We start from the raw sequence: 23,507 nt of genomic DNA on the forward strand, positions 1-23,507 counted from the left end.
ATTTTAGTGTATAGACATTAATTGTTATTTTTGTTTTTTGAAATTTGACATTTATATTAATTTTATTATATTATTTGGTGTATATAATATATATTGCATAGAATTTAAATGTGGTTTTAGATATAATATTACCAAATCTTATCAAAAATATATTAAGTGTTAAGAGAATATAAAGATACTTCCATTGTGAAGATAAAATAAACAATATAATAATATGCTCTTACATATATAAAATATGTATACATGTAAATTATTAATTTATATTATTATTTTATTGATTTGTGTTAAATTTTGAACCGGCTCAAATTGAGACCAATAAAATTATTAATTTATAGAGGTTTTACTGTAGTAAGTGGAGTAAATAATAAAAGTTCATATTCTAGTTGACTGATATTTTTTTGGCTCAACTAAGAGTAAATATATACATTTAGGCTCCGAATGTTTTTAACTGTTCCGCTCCGCACCGCACTTAACAGTAACAAAAATATTTACATATATCATATAGGGGTTTTTGCCAAAACTAACCCACAACTTGATTTTAATCCCAAACCTATACCCAAACTTGAATCAAATACAAAACTAACCTAAAATCCTAGTGAAATTACAGCTCAGCCCCTTGTGACCAAACAAAAAAACAGAAGCCATTTTTACGAATATAGCCCCAGTAAATCGTCTGAGTCGTCTGAGATGTTGGAAGTCGTTTGGACGACTGAAGTGTAAGTCGTCTGGTACCAGTTTATTTTAAAAATAATTTATAAATCTTGTAAAAAAATATTTTGATGCGTAAAAAATAAAAATCAAGTAATTATAAACAGTTTTAACTAATATAAATTAAGATATGATAAAATTGATTTGTTTTGAAGATAGATGAGTGAAAGTAGTGAATCATGAAATACTTTGGTTTAAGAGTTTGGCAAACATATGTTGTAGTATTGTATGTATTGTTAGGGTTAGATTTTGGAAAACTAAAATATTTTTTTCAAAAATTAGTTTTCACCTATATGTGTTTATTTTTGTGTATAGTAAACACTTTTCAAGTTTGATTTGGTTTTATGAAGTGTTTAATTAGATAATTAAGTTTAGGGGTTATGTTTAGGGTGTGGACGACTTATATTTCAGTCGTCTGTTGAATAATTTACCCGGACGACGTATATTTCAGTCGTCCAGAAGACTTACTTGTAAGTCGTCTGGGAAGTCTTCTATTTTAGTTTCCCGCTAAAAATATTTAATTTCCCGCTAAAAATATTAAACTCTTCTGGACGACTTACATGTAAGTCGTCTGTTTTAATTTCTTCACCAGACGACTGAAATGTAAGTCGTCCAGGAAGTCGTCTGAGTCAAAAATATTTAATCTAATTGGATTTTTTGTCTCCCTATAAAAAGAAAAATTTACACATTCTCTCTCCTCCTCTCAAATGGCTGCAACAAAAATGTAATGTTCATCATTCTAAAACTCTCCAACCTCTCTCTAATCTCTTTGACTTGAAAACACCAAACTTTATATGAATTTTTCACTTTTGTCTCATGTATTTCTTACTAATCTATCTCTTTTGCAGGTTTTTAATCAAATGGTACTCATCTTCCACTAATTTAGAGGTAGATCTATTAATTTTAGATATGTATTTTTGTGTGTTCTATAAATGTAGATTTATCTAATCTTCCACTCATTTTCTCTATTTTTAAGTCATTTGAACGTTTTTGGATATGCAGGTTTTTCAGATCTGGATTTGATGTGCATGTTTTTCAGATCTGGAAGACTTCTGGGACGACTTACCTGTTAGTCGTCTGGAAGTCGTCTCGAAGTCGTCTGGACTTCTTGGAAGTCTTCTGACAAAGTCGTCTGGACTTCGAGGAAGTCGTCTGGACTTCCAGGAAGTCGTCTGGACTTCTAGGAAGTCGTCTGGACTTCTAGGAAGTCGTCTGGACTTCTAGGAAGTCGTCTGGATTTTTCTGAGCGTTTTGGTAAGTTCTTATGTCTGATTTTTCTTCATTTGGTAACTTCTTGTTGTATAAAGTTCTTACTTTTTTCTCAAACTAAAACTTTCCAAACCCACTCTAATCTCTTTGACTTGAAAACACCAAACTTTATATGAATTTTTCAATTTTGTCTCATGTCTTTGTTACTAATCTATTTTTTTTTGCAGGTTTTTAATTAGATGGTACTCATCTTCCACTAATTTAAAGGTAGATCTTTTATTTTTAGATATGTATTTTTGTGTGTTCTGTAAAGGTAGATTTATCTAATCTTCCATTCATTTTTTCTGTTTTTAAGCCATTTGAACGTTTTTGAATATGCAGGTTTTCCAGATCTGGATTTAATATGCAGGTTTTTCAGATCTGGAAAACTTCTGGGACGTCTTACTTGTTAGTCGTCTGGAAGTCGTCTGGAAGTCGTCTGGACTTCCTGTAAAGTCGTCTGGAAGTCGTCTGAACTTCCTAAAGGTCTTCTGGCAAAGTCGTCTGAACTTCCTGGAAGTCGTCTGGACTTCTTAGAAGTCGTCTGGACTTCTTAAAAGTTGTCTGGTCTTGTCTACTCAAGTGGAATCCAAGCTTGTCTTTGTAGATGAATGATCTATAATAGTTTTGTTTGTGGTCTGTTTTGTGAATTGCATGTATACTCTTTTAGTTGTGAATTTTTTGTAAAATCAGTAATAATGTTTTCCAAGATGTATTAAATGTGCTAACAATGTGTTTACACATTTACAAATCAATGAAATAATAGACTTCAGTAGCCTTTTTCTTATCTTTGGATCTCTCATATGCAATAATAAACTCCAATGGCCTTTTTCTCATCTTAATAAACAAGAATGTTGGTAAGAGATGGAAACAAATAATAGTAACTAGTCAAAGCATATCATATTTTTTATAAGTTTGCATTGAAAAACTTAGTCAAATTTAGTAAAACTAAGGGAGAGAACATATTTTGTAAATATGAGTTTTACATATCTTGAAGTTACTTATCACTCTTAAAAATACAAGTTATTCAAAAACTAACGTAGAAGACTTAAAAACTAGTGGAGAAGACGCGGACGACTTCAATCTAAGTTGTCTAGACGACTAAACTATATGTCGTCTGGTCAACGCAGAGGTTATTTTTGCAATTGACTTTGAAATCTGTTATTTCGGACGACTGAAAGTTAAGTCGTCTACTATTGTTTGGTTAAAAAAAAAACTCCAAAAAAGCTAGACGACTTACATTTCAGTCGTCAGAGGTTAGTTTTGCATTTGACTGGATTATTTCAGAAGTTTGACTTTTTGGACGACTTACATTTCAGTCGTCTAGTGAAAATTAAAATAATAATATTTTTTTTAAAGTAGACGACTTACAGTTAAGTCGTCATAGGTTAGTTTTGCAATTGAAAAAAAAAACTTCAAGATTTAATTATATACAGACGACTTATAATTCAGTCGTCCACGAGACGACTGAAATGTAAGTCGTCCAGGATTTACGAGGTTTGACCAGAATCTCGGAAAAAAGTCCTGGACGACTTACAATTAAGTCGTCTGGTGGACGACTGAATTATAAGTCGTCTGTGTATAATTAAATCTTGAAGTTTTTTTTTCAATTGCAAAACTAACCTATGACTTCTTAATTGTAAGTCGTTTACTTTATAAAAAATATTATTATTTTAATTTTTGCCAGACGACTGAAATGTAAGTCGTCTGGGGAAGTCAAACTTCTGAAATTATCCAGTCAAATGCAAAACTAACCTATGACGACTGAAATGTAAGTCGTCTAGGTTCTTTGGAATTTTTTTTGAAACCAAACAATAGTAGACGACTTAACTTTCAGTCGTCTCAGGTTACAGATTTCAAAGTCAATTGCAAAAATAACCTTTGCGTTGACCAGACGACTTCCAGGTAAGTCGTCTACAGCCAGACGACTGAAAGGTAAGTCGTCTACAGCGAGACGACTTCCCAAGTAAGTCGTCTGACGAACAGATCTGGAAAAAAACTCGATGTCACACCTTAAATTGGTGAGATAAGTTCCTTAGCATACATAAGGCTTCTCCAAGCACACAGAATCACAAACGAAAGTCACCCACCCATAATCGTTAGCTTCTATGACTTATGAACCATAAAAATTTTAGAATCAAAATCTTGGGTTTTTTTAGCTCATTGTGGAGAGAAAGTGAGAGATATGTTGTGTTTAGGTCACAAGAATGGAAAAAGAAGAAGGGTAAATCGATTTTGGGAGCATTAAGAGCTTCAAATTGGTTGTTCATGGTGGTTGTGGTATTGATGACAATGGCAATCTTGTAATTACTTGAAGATGATGAGGGTGAGAGAGTAAAAATGTCATTTTCGAAAAAAAAAAAAAAAAAAATTTGATGGCATTTTCGTAAATTATATGAACTTGTGGGATGAATAGGGCAAAACCAATTTTCAAAAAAAGGAAGGTTAGTTTTGTGTTTGACTTTAAGTTGTAGGTCAATTTTGCAAAAATTCCTATCATATATCTATATATTTTTTTAACTATTAAAATCGTACCGCAGTTATACCGCTTATTCCGTACCGTTCAATCCGCTCTTACCATTCGGAAAATTAGAGTAAAAGTTTACTCACCACAAATACCATACAGTCACACATAGCTATATATCTCGATATGTAAAGAAGGATGTGACAATTTAATATAAAAATTGACGATTTTTTCTTTATCCACACGTGATTGTTTGTCAATGCAATATGTTATCTTATTCTAGCTGTTTTAGTCGCAAATGAACTGTAGTCATTGGGTAGCCTCTTTCATAAACACCGACCAATTAACATTTAGAGAGAGTCTAATATTGTGGCACATGCTATGTATGGGCATATTAATGTTTAATAATAGAGCGATTTGCACCATAAATACAGAAAGAGTGGGAAATTTCAGTCTAAATTCGAGCTGCAGAAAATGTTTAATACTGTTATTAACTCTGCTTACAACATAGATAAGTGTAAATTTTTATGAATGAAAATGTGAAAGTAATTATTCTTGAATATATCGTTCTGACGACTGATCTTGCATAAAGATTAAAGAAAAAAAAAACGTAAATTTCACTATCTAGGTTCTTACATGATTATCAAATTTATTAATATCATAGCTTGAGGATGGACCAATTTTCAATCATACAAACATCTGCTCACTTTTATCTTTTATGGAATGAAACATAATTAAATACTCATAGTATGCTTTTAATTACTTTCTCTGTACATGTTATTATTGAATTTATTAGCCCTATAATCCACACTATATTTTAAAATTCTAAATTTAAACTGAAAGCTCTTAATTTCATAACTATCTTCATTAATTTCAAACCATGACCCTATATTTTAAAATTTGAAGTCTAAGCTGTAAGCAAATGTTATTTTTCTTAATTTTATTTCAAAATCAGCTTAGTTATTTTTTTAATTTTTAGATTTTCTTCTCAATCATCAGTTGTTTAATTGTCAAGTGGTTTTTAGAGTGACATCAACAATTTTAAGAATTTTCAGACAATTTTAAATGGAAACAGTAGATCATCATACATAAATCAAATAAAATGAAGACAATTAAACAGACGCGTATACAATTAAACTTATAAAAGTTAGAATTTAGATAACAATACAAAACAAACAAAAGATTAAAACCCAAAACAAATCCTCCATGTATAAAACTAATCACAGAATTTCGTTAATAAGTTAATATTTTTGCGAGACACTTAGAACAAGAAAGAAGGTTCAGGATGGACAGCACAAGCAGCGGCGTTGTTAACATGAAGAGCTCTTTGAAGTTTCCGTTGATTAAAAACTTCAACTCCGACATTAAATATGGAAGTCACCGGCCGATGATCGGACATCCTTATCTCCGACCTCTTATAACACTCTTGTCTTATTCCTTTTCCCAACCATAATATTCGATCACACCTGTTAAAACCACACAACAAATGACTTTAAGAATCACACAAGTTGTCACACACAAAAAGGAATAACACTCCGAATATTTCATAATGGCCCCATAACTCTTAAAACTTTTTTAACTTTTAGTCACTTACCAAGCAGGAGCTCTCTTCTTCTCTCCCTCTCTCACGTTTTCTCCGGCGTAACGATCGGAATCAAACTCGTACTTATATGTCGGAGGGAACTTGATCGGTCCTTCTCTCCATCCATCAAAGACATGTCCTCTTCGTAATTCTCTAATCAACTGTTACATTAAAATTGCTATTAGTTTCATTAAGTTATAAAGTAATATATCAAAACCGAACTGAACAAAGAGATCGAACCTGATCACTGTTCTTAAGCTCATCCCAACGTTTCTGTGACACAAGCTTTCTAACTTCACTGTCTGACATGTTAAGTCTGTAATTCAAATCTCCAAACCAGAATACCTGACTGTTATATGAATAAAAAAAACCATTTAGGACAAAGATTTAAGTTTCTTGATTTTGTGTTTTGTAATCTTTGATTGGTTACTTACTCGTGACATGGAATGGTTCTCGGTTGATCAGTATCAAGAACCGATGCGAAACGAGTACGGCGTATGATTTCGTACACGTCAGCATTCCGGCGTTGCTCAGCTCCGTCTTTTTGACCGGAAGTTAAGTGTGAACACACAAAACACATTCTTGATTGATACAACGTCATGCTTATTGATACTGATCCCTACAAATTATCAAACTTTAAGAAACTGCCTTTTGTATTAGTATTACTTGGGAAGGAAGTTAGGGGTTTTTGTGTGTTAAGTACCTTGTTTCCCATGTAACCCATCAAGCCAACTCCAACTTGAGAAACTTTCAAATTGTTGACATGTCTTCTTAACCGCCGTCTGATCCAAACCGAAACATAGATCCCAACCATTTGCTTACTCACTATCCTCACATACTTTTGAGAATCTTTCACTTTCCGACACTCTTCCACCAGATCTTCCGGCAATCCATAAGTATTACCGATCTTGTCTCCTTCTTCCTCGTCGGAAGACGACTCTCCGTCTGATGATTCATCATCAGACAGAGTTTTCGCAGCTTCGGACGAGGAGGATGAGGAGTTATTATCATTCTCTTCTTTGATATCACTCCAACTCAGCTTTAGGGTTTCAAAGCTCCGTGACCGTTTCAAGTTCCTTGCGTCCAAAGAAAACCTACTAACACCCGTTGGATTCTCCGGTAGCTTAAACCCTAGCATAGCGTTGCTGCTCAACACTCTCCTTAACTTCCCTTCAGATCCAACAATCTGAGGATTCTCGTCTAAAGCTCGTTCAGGCCAGTCCACGTCTGGATTCCCAACCGGTTCAAGACTCGGTAAAGCGGTTGCAGCGTCGATGAACTCGTCTGTAGCTAAGTCTAACGACTGGTCCGAAGCGAGATTCTCGACCATGACATCTGCTATGATGGAGTTTTTTTGTTGTCCTAAGACAGGAGACGATGGCGCGCTGTGAGACCTAAGAAGAAGAACGTTGGTGTTGCTTGGTGATGATTGGTCATAGACTGATTCTTTCTCCGGTTTGTTAAGTGTTCTGCGGATAATAGATTCCCATTTCGGAATCGGACCTCGGTCTTCTGCTCCGAGAACGTTCCCGGCGTTTAACGGAACCACTTCTTGAAACCTTTTAACAAAAATAAATTAAGATTTATCGAAACAGAGGAGATGACTTTTAATTATTACATACCCGATGATGTAAATATCTGAAGGGCTATCTGTAGTAAGCCAGTCGTCTATCTCGAGATCATCGGAGGGACGTTTTCCGGCGACGTTCCATGTAGCCACCGTCACTCTATAAAGTCAATTTCAACGAAAACAAAAACGTGTCAGAATGAGACGGAGATATTCTCACCGGGAGAAAATTGTTGAAATACCAGAAATGCCCTTACTTGATATCCTTGGTGTTTATGTATTGGGCTCTCAAAGTCTCCGACTTGCCTCGCCGGTGTTTTCTCTGGTAACCCCTCACACCACCGTCTGAAGTATTTAAAAATAAATAAATACATTAAAATTTTAGAATTCGTCTGTTATTATTTATTTCTATTTTACTAATTCAATTACAGAAAAAATATTTTTTGTTCTTTAAACAAATCAGAATCTTCACCTGAAACTTTGTTGCCATGATCAGCTTCTCTTCCTCGGCGACTTCCATGGCTATGTTCATCAGTTACGCAGCAAGAATCAGCTACGTCTTTGACCGAACACACTGTAAAAATGGACTCAGAAAATCAGATTAATAAATATAAAACCATACTAGAATCTAAGATAAATAAAGAGAGAACGGTTCAATTCTTGAGAATAATTATAATAATACTAACCGTCGTCTTCGCTCTCAGTTTCTGTATCGACTTCGTCTTCGCTAAAGTCGTAAACTTTCGGCTTTATGTTCAACCATTTGTTCATCACAATCGAAGGCCAAAACTTCTGTTTTTTTTTATCAAACAAATAACAAAAGTCAGAATCTTTGTGAATATCAGTGAATAAAAAAATGAAAACAGAGAAGAGCAAAACCATCGTACCTCAGGGCGTCTCCCACGTCTTGCCTTCATCTTCTCCGGTCAGACAAATATTTGATCTTTTTCTCTCTTTTGGGGGACTTTCGAGGAGAATTTGAACAGAAGAAATGTCGGAGCGTTGATATTTATAATAGTGAGAGAGAGTTAAAGAGGTCTCTTCACACGAGCAAGAACAAATAAGAAGGACAATTAAAAAAAGTGGCAGTCAGAGAAGAAGACGTGTGAAGGCACCAAAAAATATATGAAAATTTTAAATTTAATTTTTAAAGTTATAATGATGAAAATTCTCTGATATTATTTTTTGGGTTCGTTCTAAGAAAAAGCTATGGCTGTTATTTAAACCAAACTCCAACTTGCGAATCCACTTTTTCATAATAGTTTTTAGATTAATTTGGGCAAGACATGTTACAGAAAATTATAAAGACTGTCTGATTTATTTCTCTGTTTTTATTTGTTCTCACACATGTTTCTTCCGGTTCTTGATTTATTTGAACCGAATTGGTTATCTTGGTTCGGTTTTACGATTGTAACAGATATTTATCTGAATGCTTAATCACACCTACTCTTTTAATTATCTTTTCTATGATATTTTGAAGATAGTGGTGCTTTCCTCTGATAATTCTTTTTCTTTACTCTGATATTTTTGAAGATGTGAAGTTTGTTTTAGTATAATCAGTTTCACTTTAGTCACTGTTTTTCTTCTACCAATACCAACCCAAAATCCGATTCAGCAATACTATTAGGATAATATTAATAAACGTTCTTTTTGGTGATTAAAAAAGTCAAAATATCACTTTCTTTAGGCAACGAATATATTAAAGGATTAGTTTAAAACTTGCATGAGTCTAGCTCCAGCTAATATTTTCAGCCATACAGTCGGCGAAAAAGATTGATTATTCATTTGACTAATGTTTGATTATAATAATATTATACAATGACGATGAATTGTAACCAGCGAAAACAAGAAAAATAAAAAATGCGCTTTATCCTCACTTTAATAAGTATTATATTATACATCTTTTAAAAGGTACCGTATTTAACAATTTTGAAAATAAAACTGTATTCATAATTTCCAAAACAGATGAATTTGATGGATATCTACCCTGCAGATAAGATGGGAACAGCGAGTTTTAATTTATTTTGGTCCTAAAATATACTATAATTAAACACTCGAATTAACGCCAATGATTATATAGAACAAATTGACGCCCATGCCATGCAATTTGTAGGTAGAGGACGTAATGAGAGTCATTAGGAAAGTTCTTCTTGACCCCACTTAATTAAAGTACTGATTAATCAAATTGGCTCTATTTAATTTATTAAGCATTTAAAAAAAGACGACGATGGTTGACCACAAAATAGTAAATAGTTAATGAGATGTTTTTCTTTACCATAAGTTCAGTGGGGAAATAGAAATGTTTTTTCTTATAATCAACGAGAGCGACGGGATATTTGGATGGATTTTTTCTTAATTTAACTGCTCTCAGCCTCTCAGGTTTACACTAAAATGCTTCTTATATACTACTATTAATTATGCTTTTTTTGTTTGCTTGAAAGATTGTTTATTAAAAGTTATTAAACATTAATATACTCCATGATACATCAATAAACGTAGACATTAAAGCTACCATTGTCTCAATTATATTAATTTTCCTAGACGATTTTAGAAAGAGTTTGATTATGAAAAGCTAACCTTTAACAGAAGAAACAAAATAAAAACGTCTAAATTGATCAAGTCGGTTTACTCAAAAATATTCAAAATGTGTGTATTCCATCATGATAATATATTTGAAGCGATTACTATATTTTAATTTACCAAATCCAACACAAACATAAGGTACGATTGGTAGGCCGGTATAAAGGTACATTTGGACCACATAACCCGTATGCGCACCCGTATACAAGGAAGCCATTATTCCCTTAATTATCATATTATAACTAATTTTTATTATTTAAATATCGTTATTAAAAAAGACTGAATCGAATTATGCCGTAAGAAAGTTTTGTTGAGTAACCTGTTGACAAAAATATAGAAGTTTTATAACGTTGTCAATGTCACTTGCTTTCCCAACGTCCCAGTAGTACATTTTTTTTTTTTTGTCAACGGTTTCATTTCATAAACTCAAAACAGAGTACTTGAAGAACAATGTTTGGGGACAACACCCTTTGCGAAAACAACAACTAAACATAAGGTAGTAGATAGTTTAGAAGAACATGAAAACAGAGTGACGAGAGGGACAAGGTTCTTGGCGATGAAGAAACCTGTAATCTCAATCAAATCCAACCCTGAGCGCAGGGCAAAGAGGGAGACAATAGAGTCCGAAAGAATCTGAAGACATGAAAGTCCAGATGATGCTGTTGAGCGAGGAGCTTTCTGCAGCGTTACAGCCTTGGTGCTTAGAGCAGAAATCTCAATCCACATTCCATTAGCCGAACAAGTCGGGAAGTTCTCAACATAACCGACTGTGGAGGACACATCAACGACCTCAGAGGCGACCAAACACCTCTTTTGAAAGATTGAGTGCTGTAAAGCGAACCACCTTCCCAAAATAGATAATCCTGAAACATTAGCATCCATAGCCACAAAGGCAGAAGTCCAGATAACAGAGAGCTTAAACCTGAAGCTCAAAAGGTTTGTAACATCCTCAATACGAGGTAAAGAGCCATTCAAAAACAGCATAATCTCTTGATTATCAAGAAACAGGGATCTCCTACTAAGACAATTACAGTCTACACGGCAGCAATGATCGAACAAGAAAGACTCACTCCAACAAGATATGAACACCATACCTTGCGGAAGCATGAAGCAAAGGGAGATGGGTCCAACAACATGTACCAGAGATTTCAAATGAAGGATAGGCTTTGACTGAGAACTGCACATATAAGTACAGAGCTGCACTCCAAAAGGTTGTACTGAGGTAATAATAGCTGCATACAGAATACACTTTACCTCCAATATTTCACCATTTGAAGTCCAGTCCTCGAGAACTTGAAATGATGAGCAATGAAGGGAGGTAAGCTTGCACTTTGCTATCAGAAATCCCAAAAACCTTGCAACAAATAACTCAACAACCCCCGCCTCTGCATCTGAGCAGAGAAGCTTGAGCGAGAAACTAGTAGAAGCGCAGAGAAACCATGGCAACGGAGCTTCCGGTTCTCTCTGATGGTGAGGGGTGGTGAAAGACAACGAGATCTGGCGGATAATCGCACAACCTAGGAGAACCGGTGGAGGGTCGGGGGGGACTGGAGGAACAGGAGGAACCACCAGGAGCATCACGTCGATATCCGGATCTGGAGGTTCAGGTTGCAGGAGAGGAGAACCAGACGAAACAGCTTCAAGAGACTCCATTGACAGAGAAGAGGAAAAGCTTCGGGATGGAATGTGAGGTGACTGCAACAGCGGAGGAGAGGCTCGTGGTTAAGAGAAGGAGGAGCTGCACCGGAGAGAGATCTTCATTCTGGCGGAGAAGTATGATGAGCGGCGGCTGTCTTGGACTCCGTGCCTGGGAGAGAACCAGCTAGGGCGAACTCTCGTGCCCCTTTTGTCCCAGTAGTACATTAACACGCAATTTATGCGAATAATCAACTTAGTAGAACTTTTAGTATTACTAGCTGATGCCCCACGCATTTGCGCTGTTTATTTTATGATTATGATTTTAGTAAAAAGATTTTAGATCTTAACAAACGAACACAATGTATAGAAAAAATAGTTATATACCAATTAGTTTCTTACTCTTCCTCTCACTTTGAATTTTTTTTATAGTGTAGTTTCTTGTTTAATCATTCTTATAAATGTAGTTGTAATAGAAATGACCATATAATTGACTATACTGAACCGGATTTTGGATAATTCGATTCATTACTCCGCTAAGTACACAAAACCAATCACATATAAAATTGAATTCAGTTTTCAGTCATTATTTTAAAGTGCTATTTCTTTTCGTTTTTCAAAATAGTAAGGATCAGTTCGGTTAATGAAAACCGAACAGTTAACCGATTTAAAAAAAAAAAAGAAAAAAAAAAGTTTGTCACCCAAGTGTCTAAACCAAACCTAATTTCTCTTTTCGTTTTGTTCTCAGGGTACAGCTGTCTCTTTCTTTTATTGCATCTCCTTCTTTTTTTTTTGGTAAAATGTTAAGCTTACCATTTTCTGAAAAGAGTTACACTGTTGTTGTTGAACAACTTATTACAACGGGAACAGAGGAAGAAAGAAACGAAACAGCTGAAATTAAGAAACATACAGAACTTAAAACAGTAGAGAAAACTAAGGCGGAAACAGTGAGCGAGAGGTGAGATACAACAGCAGGAAGGAGATGGAGCCCTCGCGCAGTGGAGGCAGAGACAGAAGGCGGTCCTTGATAGAGCGATCGACCTTGCTTATGATTGCGGCTTCTGATGAAGAGCTTTGCCTGAAAATGCGCTGGTTCCTTTCTGTCCAGAGATTGTAAACGATGACCTGCAGCAAGAGTTTTAGTATAACCGCAACACCTGAGCAAGAGGAAATATGAGGCTGATCAAGAATAGCCAAAACAGCTGCAGGAGAGGCCGAAGCTGCAGCGAACATCCATCCAGTATAATGAGACCAAACCGCGGTGGAGAAAACACAATTGAAGAACAAATGGTCATGCGATTCATTTGCTAAGGAGCACAGGGGACAAGCTGCTGGGACACACATTCCCCAGGAGATGAGCCTATCTCTAGTAGGCAACCTTTCTAACATCGTCATCCAAGTTGCTTTAGAAGAGAACCTTTTCGAGAAGGACCAATCCCCACTCCGCCACAGGAAGATGTCCTTCCCCCTAGATTCCTCAGGAGGTTGCATGGTTGTGAGAACCATCTGCAGGGTTAGCGCTTCATCAAACCGAGCTGAGGGGAGAATCCAAGCTCCATGTGCCGCGGCCGAGGAGACAGTAGAGTTGACCGGAATTCGTAAATCTCTTGGACCTCTAGGCCCGAAAGCAGACAGGAGGGGGCCAATGTCAGTTCACCAGTCATACCAGAAGCTAGCGGTCTTGCCATCCCCTATATTACATCTCAAGTGATCGTACAGTTTCGGGTTCAGCTGCAACATTCGGTTGACCGAAGATGAGAAAGAAGATGAAGTAGAAACTGTCCAGAAACTTTGACCATCGAAAGTTTATCCACTGTCCCTAAGCTGCAACATTTCTCCACTGTTGCTCCGCCGTCTACAACCGTCTATGGCCACCGCGCACAAACACTAATGTTCAACCAGCCAAGAACTCTTCCGCCTCTAAGAGGAAGATGTCTCAGGTAAGTAAGACGAAAACAGAGGAGGTTATAATAATGATTCACGTTTGATCATGTGTAGTAATAGTCCATTTATAACGATGATATTATCTTAAGTTGCTTAGGGAGAAGATGAGTATTTAAGTTTTTAGGTAACAAGAGAAGAATGAAAAAATAGTTTGACGTTCTATTCAGAAGGAGAATAAAGTGACGTGGAGAGACAAAATATTTTGATTGGTTTTTACAGTTTTTTCATTTATTGACATGGCAGTCTCACATGCATTTTAAAATCTGATGTGTCATGCTTTGGAGAGAACCTTGCTCCATTATTGTGTTGATTTTATTTTATTCATTTCTAAACAATGTTTTTAATAGACTGAAGTCATAGATAACCACTCACACAAATCATTTTTCCCAACCCCCAAATTTAATTCGCATAGATCATTTGATAATATTCTGTCTATCTTAATTATGTTGGCTAATGTATTCGCAGTAGATCCAACATAAATTATTGTAGTAAAATAATTTTTTCTTACATTTTTTAAAAATATTCTTTCTGGTTAATATTACTCAAAACAAATTGTTTTACAATGAGAATTTGAGGATTGAGTTACACAACACCTTTTTGAACATTTACACATCACAATTCTTCCAAAAAAAGCTATCATCAAAGATGAATAATCCGCTGGAAACGCACATAACAGATGGTCATATATGTTTCAGTTGGAAGATAGTACAATTCTTATAGACTTTATCGGTTATTTGACCAGTTCTGTAAATAACACAATTAGTACTAAAGAATGGAGTGAATATCACAATGCCTTATCCGAGTTGAAAATGTTTTTGGATAACATCAATGGGTAACTAGATCGTTTGTCACTAGGCTAATATGTAAATTGTTTAAGGTGGAAACACAAACCTAGACTGACCAAGTAAAAGTAACTTTTTCCAATAGAAAATTAAACAAAAACAAATAGACTTAAGCTGTCCTCCAAATTAGCTTTTACCACTAGATTACCACTACTTAGTTAAAAGGATAATACTTGAACGAGTGGATCTAGATCTAGCATTGTTCAGATGACCCGCATGATGTACCGTCAGAGAGAATTAGCCTTTCAGTTAAGTGGACTCTTGCATTTCATTGTCTGAAAATTTAATAATTTAAGAGAAAGAAAGAGGCTTCCATTTGGTGGTAACCCTAAATTTTGTTTGATTTCATAATCTTTTTGTAATCATGCCAAATTGCTAATTCTGGTAATGATTTCCACAAGACTACTTTTTTCGTAATTAATTTGTAGGTAAACCCTGTGTAACATCCCAAAACCAAGACTATCTTTTAATTCAAATCCTAGCCTTCATTTGCAAAGAAAACAATATAATAAATTTTTGACTTTAGAATCTTTGAACTATATTATTTCTTAATCGAAATTATGCTGGAGAAGAAGTTGGCCTAAAAAATAAAAACAAATAAAATTTGGGTTGAAAGGAAAAAAAAATAGACGATGAATTGGATAAATTTTGGATTATAAAAACTCACAAGGATCATAAGATTTTTTAATCCTAACTCATAAGTAGAATCCGTACGTGAATATCTAATTTCTGAGGCATATCTTGTCAAATCCAGAAAAATGATCAGAAGCCAGTCTATATATAAATATATATAATTGGGAAAATTTTACTGTCAGATTTACAGACTACTTTCTGATCCACTATCTGATTTTGGATCACCAACCATTTCGTATGCTTCAACTACAATAAAAAAACAAAGGTGAGGCGAGACTTGTAGATCTATAAGTTGTTTTGTGCATAGTTGTGTATGTATGTTAGACAATAGAAGTATGAGAGTGACTGATGATTTAATCGAATAGATGTTTGGAGTGTTGATTAGTGTTAGCCTAGGTGTGTTAGAGCGCATGATTGATTCGGGTTTATGGATATTACATACCATGGGCAGACTAATTGGTGGTCTTCACGAAGGAAGTTTCACGAAATGGAACTATAGTTTTTTTTAATGAATGTTAGATTATATTCGCAGAAAAATCAGTACATCAAATGCATAAGTGTTTTATGAAATTAATCAAGAAACTATCTTCTACTCTCTCCTCCCAAACCAATACGGTAAGATGCCGTTTAGTTTCCCTCCCTTTTAGCTTTTATAAGACTTAACTTGTTTCTGATGTTTTTATCAACGGTTTTCTCTAAAACTTGCGACAGCATTGGGTTTCACCATGTTCCGCTCTCTCCATAGTATGTATAATGTATCACACATTGGAAAGCATACTTATAATACAAATCACAGGAAGTGTAGCCAATTCAAGAACTGACAAATTTATAAGATTGTAGCTGAAGAGTCACCAAATTTATAAATTTGACGTTCTCGTGATCTGGCACTTACTAGGTTACCTTATATTTCATATAAAATGTTATTTGGATTAAAGAAAAGATTTATAATACAAAGAGCGTATTTTTAAAAATTTCCATGCAATTTATGTTTATTTTAAATATAATATTTTTTATATACTAAAACATAAATCACATATGGAAGTAAAATCTGACATCTAGCATTTGTTTAAAAAAAAAAATACCGACAAAAATAATGTTAGATCCTAAAATCCAAATAACTAAATCCCTGAAAATTCTCACATTATCACTTCCACGTTCTTGATAAAAAAAAGAACAAAAACTCTCACATTATAAAATAACAGTTATAATTTAAAATTGTTTTATTCCTATCATTGAATCATATTTTTCGGAGTAGTAATGGTCGGACGGACGCGTTAGCGAGAGGAGAAGTAAGAATTAGAGGCTATACTTTCTCCCATATAGATCAGACACGAATAGAAAGAGGTGCTCCTCGGAGAATTAGTGCGTCTGGCCAACACTTGTTCTAGTTTAAATTGGCAGTTGACAAAAAAAAAATACATTTGAGTAATAGATCTTATAGTTTTATGATATACTGTAGAATTTTAAAAGGGCTTCTTTCTTTGAAATTATGAAATTGTTGGCTCGTCCATCTGGAGTCAGGTTTTCACGTTTGGATTAATTAAATTTTCATTTGGAATCATTGATGATGTTCTATATATATATATATATATATATATGTTAAATCTATGTATTTTATGTTTAGGAATTCAAAATACGAAATCAGATGTGATCTAACATAAAAAATATATAAGAAATGTATATATATGATTTAAACCTATCTATTCTAATTATACAGATTAAGTAAATAAACCACAAAATAATATATTATGATGCATTCTAATTCACTTATCAGTAATATATTTTGAGTTAAAAACTCTCAAACTTTGATACTTTCATTTTGAAGTCAGCTGACAATAATGCATGTCTACATTTATCTACTTTACGTAACTCATCAGTTTTCTCTCGCTTAAAACTAACGACTTAGGAGTGTCAAAATGAGTTATAGTTCATGAGCTGGCTCAGCTCAACTCAATTTTTTATGAGCATGATCTATGTTTTTAGGCTCATTAATAAACAAACTTAATAATCTAGCTTAAATTAGATTACGAGTTATATGAACATTCTTTAATGATCATTAGCTAATTCATGAGTTTGGTCGCTTTTATACTTTCTATGTTTATATATAGATGACTTCTATTTTTCTTATGTAAGAAAAGATAGTTTCTATATTAATTGTATTTATCTTCTAAAATTAAAATGTAAACCCAAAAGGTTATAAATATATACAATTTTTTTAAAAAATATTGATATCAATCCTCATATCATGTATCTTTAGAACTAAAATCTAAAACAAAATATTCCTAAGACTCTCATATAGAATATATATCTTTATGATTTGAATTGATGAAGATTTTAAACATGAGTCATCTCAAGACTCTTATGTGGAATAGATTTCCAGATCACTGATTTAGCTTTGATTTAATTTATTGTTTTTGGATTAATGTTAAATTATATTATGAAAAATATTATTTTTCTAATTTATTTTATAATTATTTTTATAATTTTTTATTTTCATATTTGATCGCGAGTTAACTCATTTAATTCATGATCTAGATGAACTGAGTTCGAGTTTACATAGTGAAATTCATATAATAAATGAGCTGAGCTGCGTTAGCTCATGAAATATCTGAACTCAACATGAACTGAACTGAGTTGAGTGAGTTAACTCATTTTGATACTCCTCTAACGTAAATACTTAGACAGTTAGACTATACATTGTTTACCAAAACAATTTATCACCTTGATACTTATCCTGGTTGTAGTTTGTCATATAAGTAGTGGCGGTTATAAAATCATGAAAAGATTATGAAATAGAGGAATTATATATGGACTTAAAATCCATAATGTATCTGCAAAAAAAAAAATCACAATAGATATACATTACGATACTGTATGTACGTAGTACGTACAGTATATGCATACAAGATATATGGAGCTGGATACATTTCTATGTATTAGTATGATATATAAAGAAGCATGTGTAAGGAGTTGTAGCAACCAGGTGGTGAGAGATGTCAATTGGCCTTTGGTGAACCCAAAGGCGAACACTGAACGATGGAAATGTTTTGAGTTAAACGTTCAAGTTGACCCCATAAGTTTTTACGAAATTGAACTTGTACCTAAGCTTTCAATTCATTTTACAGCTCATTCCTAATCATTGAATCTGAAAAGGTATGTGAATTACTTACGACCCACACATTAACATTACTTCTATTTAGCAATTCGACCTACCAAAAGAAAAATGAGATGCGTACATCTGCATGAAGTGATTACCTGACCCTACGTCCGTTTTACAAGTTTACAATTACGTTTTGGCTTCTTTTGTTTGAAGAAATTTTATTTATTTTCTGAACAACAGAGATTCCTTTGCTACATTTAATATAACAGGTAAGTGTCGAATATTGAATTTAGAACAAGTGTATTTATGTGTATGTGCCGGATCACAATTAGATAAACCATCTTCCGAACTATCTTATAGTCTAACACAAATCTAAAAACCCATAAGAATTATTCTGTTATAAATAAACTATGGGGGGGGGGGGGGGGGTTGTATTCAATCTTAGAGTTTGAAGTGATTTGATTTTTAATAAGGTTTTAGATAATTTTAATGAACTAGAGAGTTTTAAAGAATTTTTGTTACATCACTCTAGAATATCAACAACATGAAATTTGAGTTTTATTTATTTTTAACTAAGAAACTTCATCCAAACACTTTAAAAATCACTTAAAAATTCTACAACTTAAAACGTTTTTAATAACAGTAAAACATTTAACATTTTTAAATGTCAAGTTCAATAACATGAGGAGGAAGAAGTTTATTCAATCTAAAGTTTGAAATGATTTGATTTTTAACGAGATTTTAGATAATTTTAATGAACTGCAGAATTTTAAGGAATTTTTGTTAAACCACTCTAGAATATCACCTAAAAATATAATATTTAAGAGATGGAAAAGCTCGGGGGGGGGGGTGTATTCAATCTTAGAGTTTGAAGTGATTTGATTTTTAATAAGGTTTTAGATAATTTTAATGAACTAGAGAGTTTTAAAGAATTTTTGTTACATCACTCTAGAATATCAACAACATGAAATTTGAGTTTTATTTATTTTTAACTAAGAAACTTCATCCAAACACTTTAAAAATCACTTAAAAATTCTACAACTTAAAACGTTTTTAATAACAGTAAAACATTTAACATTTTTAAATGTCAAGTTCAATAACATGAGGAGGAAGAAGTTTATTCAATCTAAAGTTTGAAATGATTTGATTTTTAACGAGATTTTAGATAATTTTAATGAACTGCAGAATTTTAAGGAATTTTTGTTAAACCACTCTAGAATATCACCTAAAAATATAATATTTAAGAGATGGAAAAGCTCATAAATTCTTATATACATATAATATTTATCTAATTTTTGTACAACACCCATATATACACTATTAACACTAAGTTAATATATGTGAAGTGATTTGATCTTAGAGTTTAGTTTAGATTATCACCTAAAAATATGAGATTTGAGTTTTATTTTCTTAACTAAGAAACTCGATCCAAATACTCTAAAATCACTTAAAAATTCTACAACTTAAAACATTTTTAATAACAGTATATTTCAGAATACTTAATAAAATGTCAAGTTCAATAACATGGAGAGGAAGAAGTGTATTCAATCTAAGTTTGAAATGATTTGATTTTTAACGAGATTTTAGATAATTTTAATAAACTGCAGAATTTTAAGGAATTTTTTATTAAACCACTCTAGAATATCACCTAAAAATATAATATCTAAGAGATGGAAAAGCTCATAAATTCATATATACATATAATATTTATCTAATTTTTGTACAACACCCATATATACACTAAGTTAATATATGTGAAATACTTTAAATCAAATTGCAATTTTAATATGCCGTCCAGAAAAGGTGATGATATCTATCTCTCTTAAAAATATATATATCTTAAGCGATGATCACCTTAAGATAGAAAAGGTGATTTTGGGTTCAGCTGTGAGGGATGCGAAAATATGGGTGAAAATCGAGTGACACAAAACTTGGTAGATATCTGCTTGTCAGTTATACAGTACGTTACGGTACATGGACTACACAGCTGTGTGCCACTGGACTAGCATACGGCGACATTTTTTTGTCCATAATCGCTAACCTTACTTCCTAGACATTTCTTGAAACATCTATCTCTCTTAAAAATATAGGAAGAAAACTAAAATAGTTTTTTTTTTGCGCAACAAACTAAAATAGTTAAGTTGTATATGAAAGTCATTGGTCTTTGTCTAGACAGCGAAACAAACAATGTGTTAATCCCAAAACGATTAATAAATTCGATATTCCTTTTCACTACAAGAATAAAAATTAAAGGACTAAAATGAGGGTGATGCGTGTTGTTTGTATACAAAATTACAATTTGGAAGTGGAATATAAGATCTCTCTACATCAGAAATCACTATTTTTTGTTCTACACTATGGGTTTTAGAACCATACGGGTTTGAAAGCATTGGAGATCCCACCATCTCTTATATATACACACAATGTAAACAGTGTCGTCAATATGTGAATCGTGTACATAGGATGGACCAGAAACTAAGTCTAAATGGAGAAAGTGTTTCTAGTATTGCATTTTGAGCTGTCTAATAGTAGAAATGTATTTTAAAAATATGCAAGTGTTTCTAGTGTTGCGTTTTGAGTTGTCTTATACTAGTTGAAATTGTTTATAAATATCCTTAGAAGTAATTTACACCAATAGAAAACCCAACAAAGCATTGAATGGTGGGTGTCTTATATGCTTAGACGGTTTTATGTGATTTTCTAGAAGATAATAAAATGATCGCCATGAAGGCATTTTATCCTTGTGAAAACATAGTGTTCATGCCATATTTTTCAAAGGTTTTCATTACATTTCAAACCATGTCCATGGCTTCCAGCCTTCAGTTGAGTGCATGATGTTGATCTCATAAATTCTACCTTTTTTTTATTAACCATGGGTGTCCAGCGGATCCGAACCCAACTGACTAATCCTCTGGGGACTTATCCACCGGTAACAGGCAAGTCCGGTTGCTTTTCATGGGAGCTAGAGACCGACGCCACCTAGCCACATGAACTATATTTCATAAATTATACTTTATACCATTTAAACTTTGAAACCTGGTGTAATTAATTGCACTTTATACATAATGATAACTAGAGCTTGACATGCACATCCGTGCGGGTTTGGTTTTTAACTCTTTATAAATTGTTTAGTAACATTTGTAAACATATACTTTATTAGATATTTGTAGGTTTATACAAACTTACCCGGATCCGAAAGAATCTAAATCGAATCCTATCCAAAAAATTTATAATACCTGAACATGGTTTAATTTTAAAATCCAAAACCCGATTCCTGTAAAAAACGATTTGTACCCTAACGTATATTTGAATGTCAATGTCTAGCTGATTATATAAATAAATAAAAATCATTTGGTAACCGGTTTGAATTCTTATCACTAATGAAGCAATTTCGTTTAAACACGTGAAATTATTATGGTTAATACGTAAAATAAATGATATCAAATTATTATGGTAAATACAATTAATAAAGTAGTTTAGAAGAGTGAAAATAATGTAAAATATGTGATAAAATAGTTAAATAAAAACAATAAACGAACCGGTTAGAATTAGTAAAAAATAAAAATCAGTAAATATTCACTTAAAAACAGGCAAGTATTATTTTGTACTTCGGTTTTAATAGATTAGATAATAAATGTATATATGATTTGTATACAGCAACTTGATATATAATTATACACATAATTTATTTTAGAGCAAGTTGTTATGTAATTGTTTATATATATATAACACCTTATATATATAACCTACTAGGTTAAGCTCCAGATAACGAGCTTCTGCCCACGATGTGGAGAAGCAGAGGAGACTGTCACACATGCAATTTTTGAATGTCCACCAGCTCTTCAAGTTTGGTCTTTAGCTTCGACTCCGACAAGCCCGAACATCTTTCCTGTATCAAGCATCTACACGAATATGGACTATCTCTTTTGGAGGAAAAATAGCTTTCTTGAGCCTGATCGTGATAGGGACCCTTATCCCTGGATAATATGGTACATTTGGAAGGCTAGGAATGAGAAACTCTTCAGGGGCTTAGATCGAGATCCTTTGAAGTTAGTCCGACATGCGGAGAGCGAATGTCAAGCCTGGTTTGATGCTAATGAAGTGGTACAACCTGTAACACAAGCTAATACAGATGAGGAGCCCCAAGCCTTAAGCTTGGGAAATATTTGCTTGCTAGATGGATCTTGGACATCTTCTGCTAACTTTAGTGGATGCGGATGGACGTGGATGGATGGGTCTGGAAATGTGCAGCTCATGGGGACAAGGAATTTCCCTCGGCGGGAATCAGCTTTGCACTCGGAAGTAGAGGCTCTGCGATGGGCGATGGAGAATATGCTGCAACATTCGAACTGCCAGAGCTTCAGGACAGATTGTAAGGAACTGATAGCAATGGTGAAGGAACCTCAGGCGTGGCCAAGCTTTGCGACGGAATTGGAGAGGATAGAGACGCTACAGATATGCTTTCCGGATTTTAAAATCGCTCACGTCCCACAGGCACGCAACCAGACGGCTGATTTTTGGCTAAGACTGCTAGATCCTTCCATAGGGAGTTATGTTTTATTGGTTGTTCTATTCCGGTTTGGTTACCCAGACCACCTCAAGTTTGAGTAATAGAATAGCCTTTCGACGTCAAAAAAAAAAAAAAAACGAGCTTCTGCAATTTCTTCGAGTTCTGTTTTATTGTCGACCACTTCTTCAGCCTTCAGGTACCAAATTCTATTGCACTAGATTAACAGTCATTCACGACACAGGAAGAATGGACAAACCGGTTATGTTCGGAGAGACATTTCATCCCCCCCCCCAAGTTATCCCTCGGAGAATCCTTACCAAACTCCATAAATGGCGCACATTCGTTTGGTGATGCTTGATAAAACATGGACCATAATCTACGTAAAGGAGATGAAAGATTGGAGGACTAAAGGGTAATATAAATGTATTTTTGTCACGGGTCATGTTGTTAATACCTCCGTACAAAAGATTTTAAAAACATGGAGATAGTAGTAGATATATCCTTTCCATAAACCTCTCAAGAAATTCGTTTATCCTCCTCTTAGTTGAGCATTAACCAATCATACGCATCTTGTAAATCGTAATCCATGAGACCTATAAGGCCAAAACCTAGTTTCAGCATTAAGGTTTCAGAAAAATATCACTTGATCATAAAGTTCACTGGTATTTGTCTCAATAGCCGTAAAACCTCTCTT

At 33.8% G+C, this 23,507-nt stretch overlaps 4 protein-coding genes across 5 annotated transcripts in view; all 4 read right to left on the reverse strand.

Moving 5' to 3' along the window:
• Window positions 1-23,507, reverse strand: part of LOC103856262 (peroxisomal (S)-2-hydroxy-acid oxidase GLO5) — a 382,149-nt gene that overhangs the window by 189,296 nt on the left and 169,346 nt on the right. The window lies entirely within an intron of this gene.
• LOC103855941 (type I inositol polyphosphate 5-phosphatase 2) lies at window positions 5,514-8,738 on the reverse strand. Its single transcript, XM_009132997.2, has 10 exons — window positions 8,457-8,738; window positions 8,256-8,361; window positions 8,042-8,143; window positions 7,827-7,914; window positions 7,625-7,729; window positions 6,706-7,561; window positions 6,437-6,621; window positions 6,243-6,351; window positions 6,015-6,163; window positions 5,514-5,886 (listed from the first exon to the last, which is right to left on the reverse strand). The coding sequence occupies exons 1-10, from the start codon at window positions 8,484-8,486 to the stop codon at window positions 5,682-5,684; spliced, it is 1,935 nt and encodes a 644-aa protein (XP_009131245.2). The 5' UTR covers window positions 8,487-8,738; the 3' UTR covers window positions 5,514-5,681.
• LOC108872329 lies at window positions 10,545-18,671 on the reverse strand. 2 transcript variants are annotated; one of them, XM_018659808.2, is made up of 3 exons: window positions 11,404-18,671; window positions 11,244-11,326; window positions 10,545-10,993 (listed from the first exon to the last, which is right to left on the reverse strand). In XM_018659808.2, exons 1-3 carry the CDS (start codon window positions 11,800-11,802, stop codon window positions 10,576-10,578), a joined length of 900 nt encoding a protein of 299 aa, XP_018515324.2. In that variant the 5' UTR covers window positions 11,803-18,671; the 3' UTR covers window positions 10,545-10,575. The 2 variants fall into 2 exon arrangements, with proteins under 2 accessions (XP_018515324.2, XP_018515322.2); XM_018659806.2 differs by having other exon boundaries at window positions 10,545-11,071; window positions 11,404-18,661.
• Window positions 12,718-13,275, reverse strand: LOC103863979. Its single transcript, XM_009141747.1, has one exon. It carries the CDS (start codon window positions 13,273-13,275, stop codon window positions 12,718-12,720), a length of 558 nt encoding a protein of 185 aa, XP_009139995.1.

This window comes from Brassica rapa, chromosome A01, assembly GCF_000309985.2.
Source record: "Brassica rapa cultivar Chiifu-401-42 chromosome A01, CAAS_Brap_v3.01, whole genome shotgun sequence".
NCBI lineage: Eukaryota > Viridiplantae > Streptophyta > Magnoliopsida > Brassicales > Brassicaceae > Brassica > Brassica rapa.

Coding starts and splice junctions, on each gene's coding strand:
- LOC103855941 (XM_009132997.2), bottom strand. CDS start 8,486: ATGAAGGCAAGACGTGGGAGACGCCCTGAG. Junction 8,144..8,255: donor AACTGAGAGCGAAGACGACG/GTTAGTATTATT, acceptor CCATTTTTACAG/TGTGTTCGGTCAAAGACGTA. Junction 5,887..6,014: donor AAGAAGAGAGCTCCTGCTTG/GTAAGTGACTAA, acceptor TGGTTTTAACAG/GTGTGATCGAATATTATGGT.
- LOC108872329 (XM_018659806.2), bottom strand. CDS start 11,802: ATGGAGTCTCTTGAAGCTGTTTCGTCTGGTTCTCCTCTCCTGCAACCT. Junction 11,327..11,403: donor CAAATGGTGAAATATTGGAG/GTAAAGTGTATT, acceptor TTATATGTGCAG/TTCTCAGTCAAAGCCTATCC. Junction 11,072..11,243: donor TTGCTTCATGCTTCCGCAAG/GTATGGTGTTCA, acceptor TTTGAGCTTCAG/GTTTAAGCTCTCTGTTATCT.
- LOC103863979 (XM_009141747.1), bottom strand. CDS start 13,275: ATGCAACCTCCTGAGGAATCTAGGGGGAAGGACATCTTCCTGTGGCGG.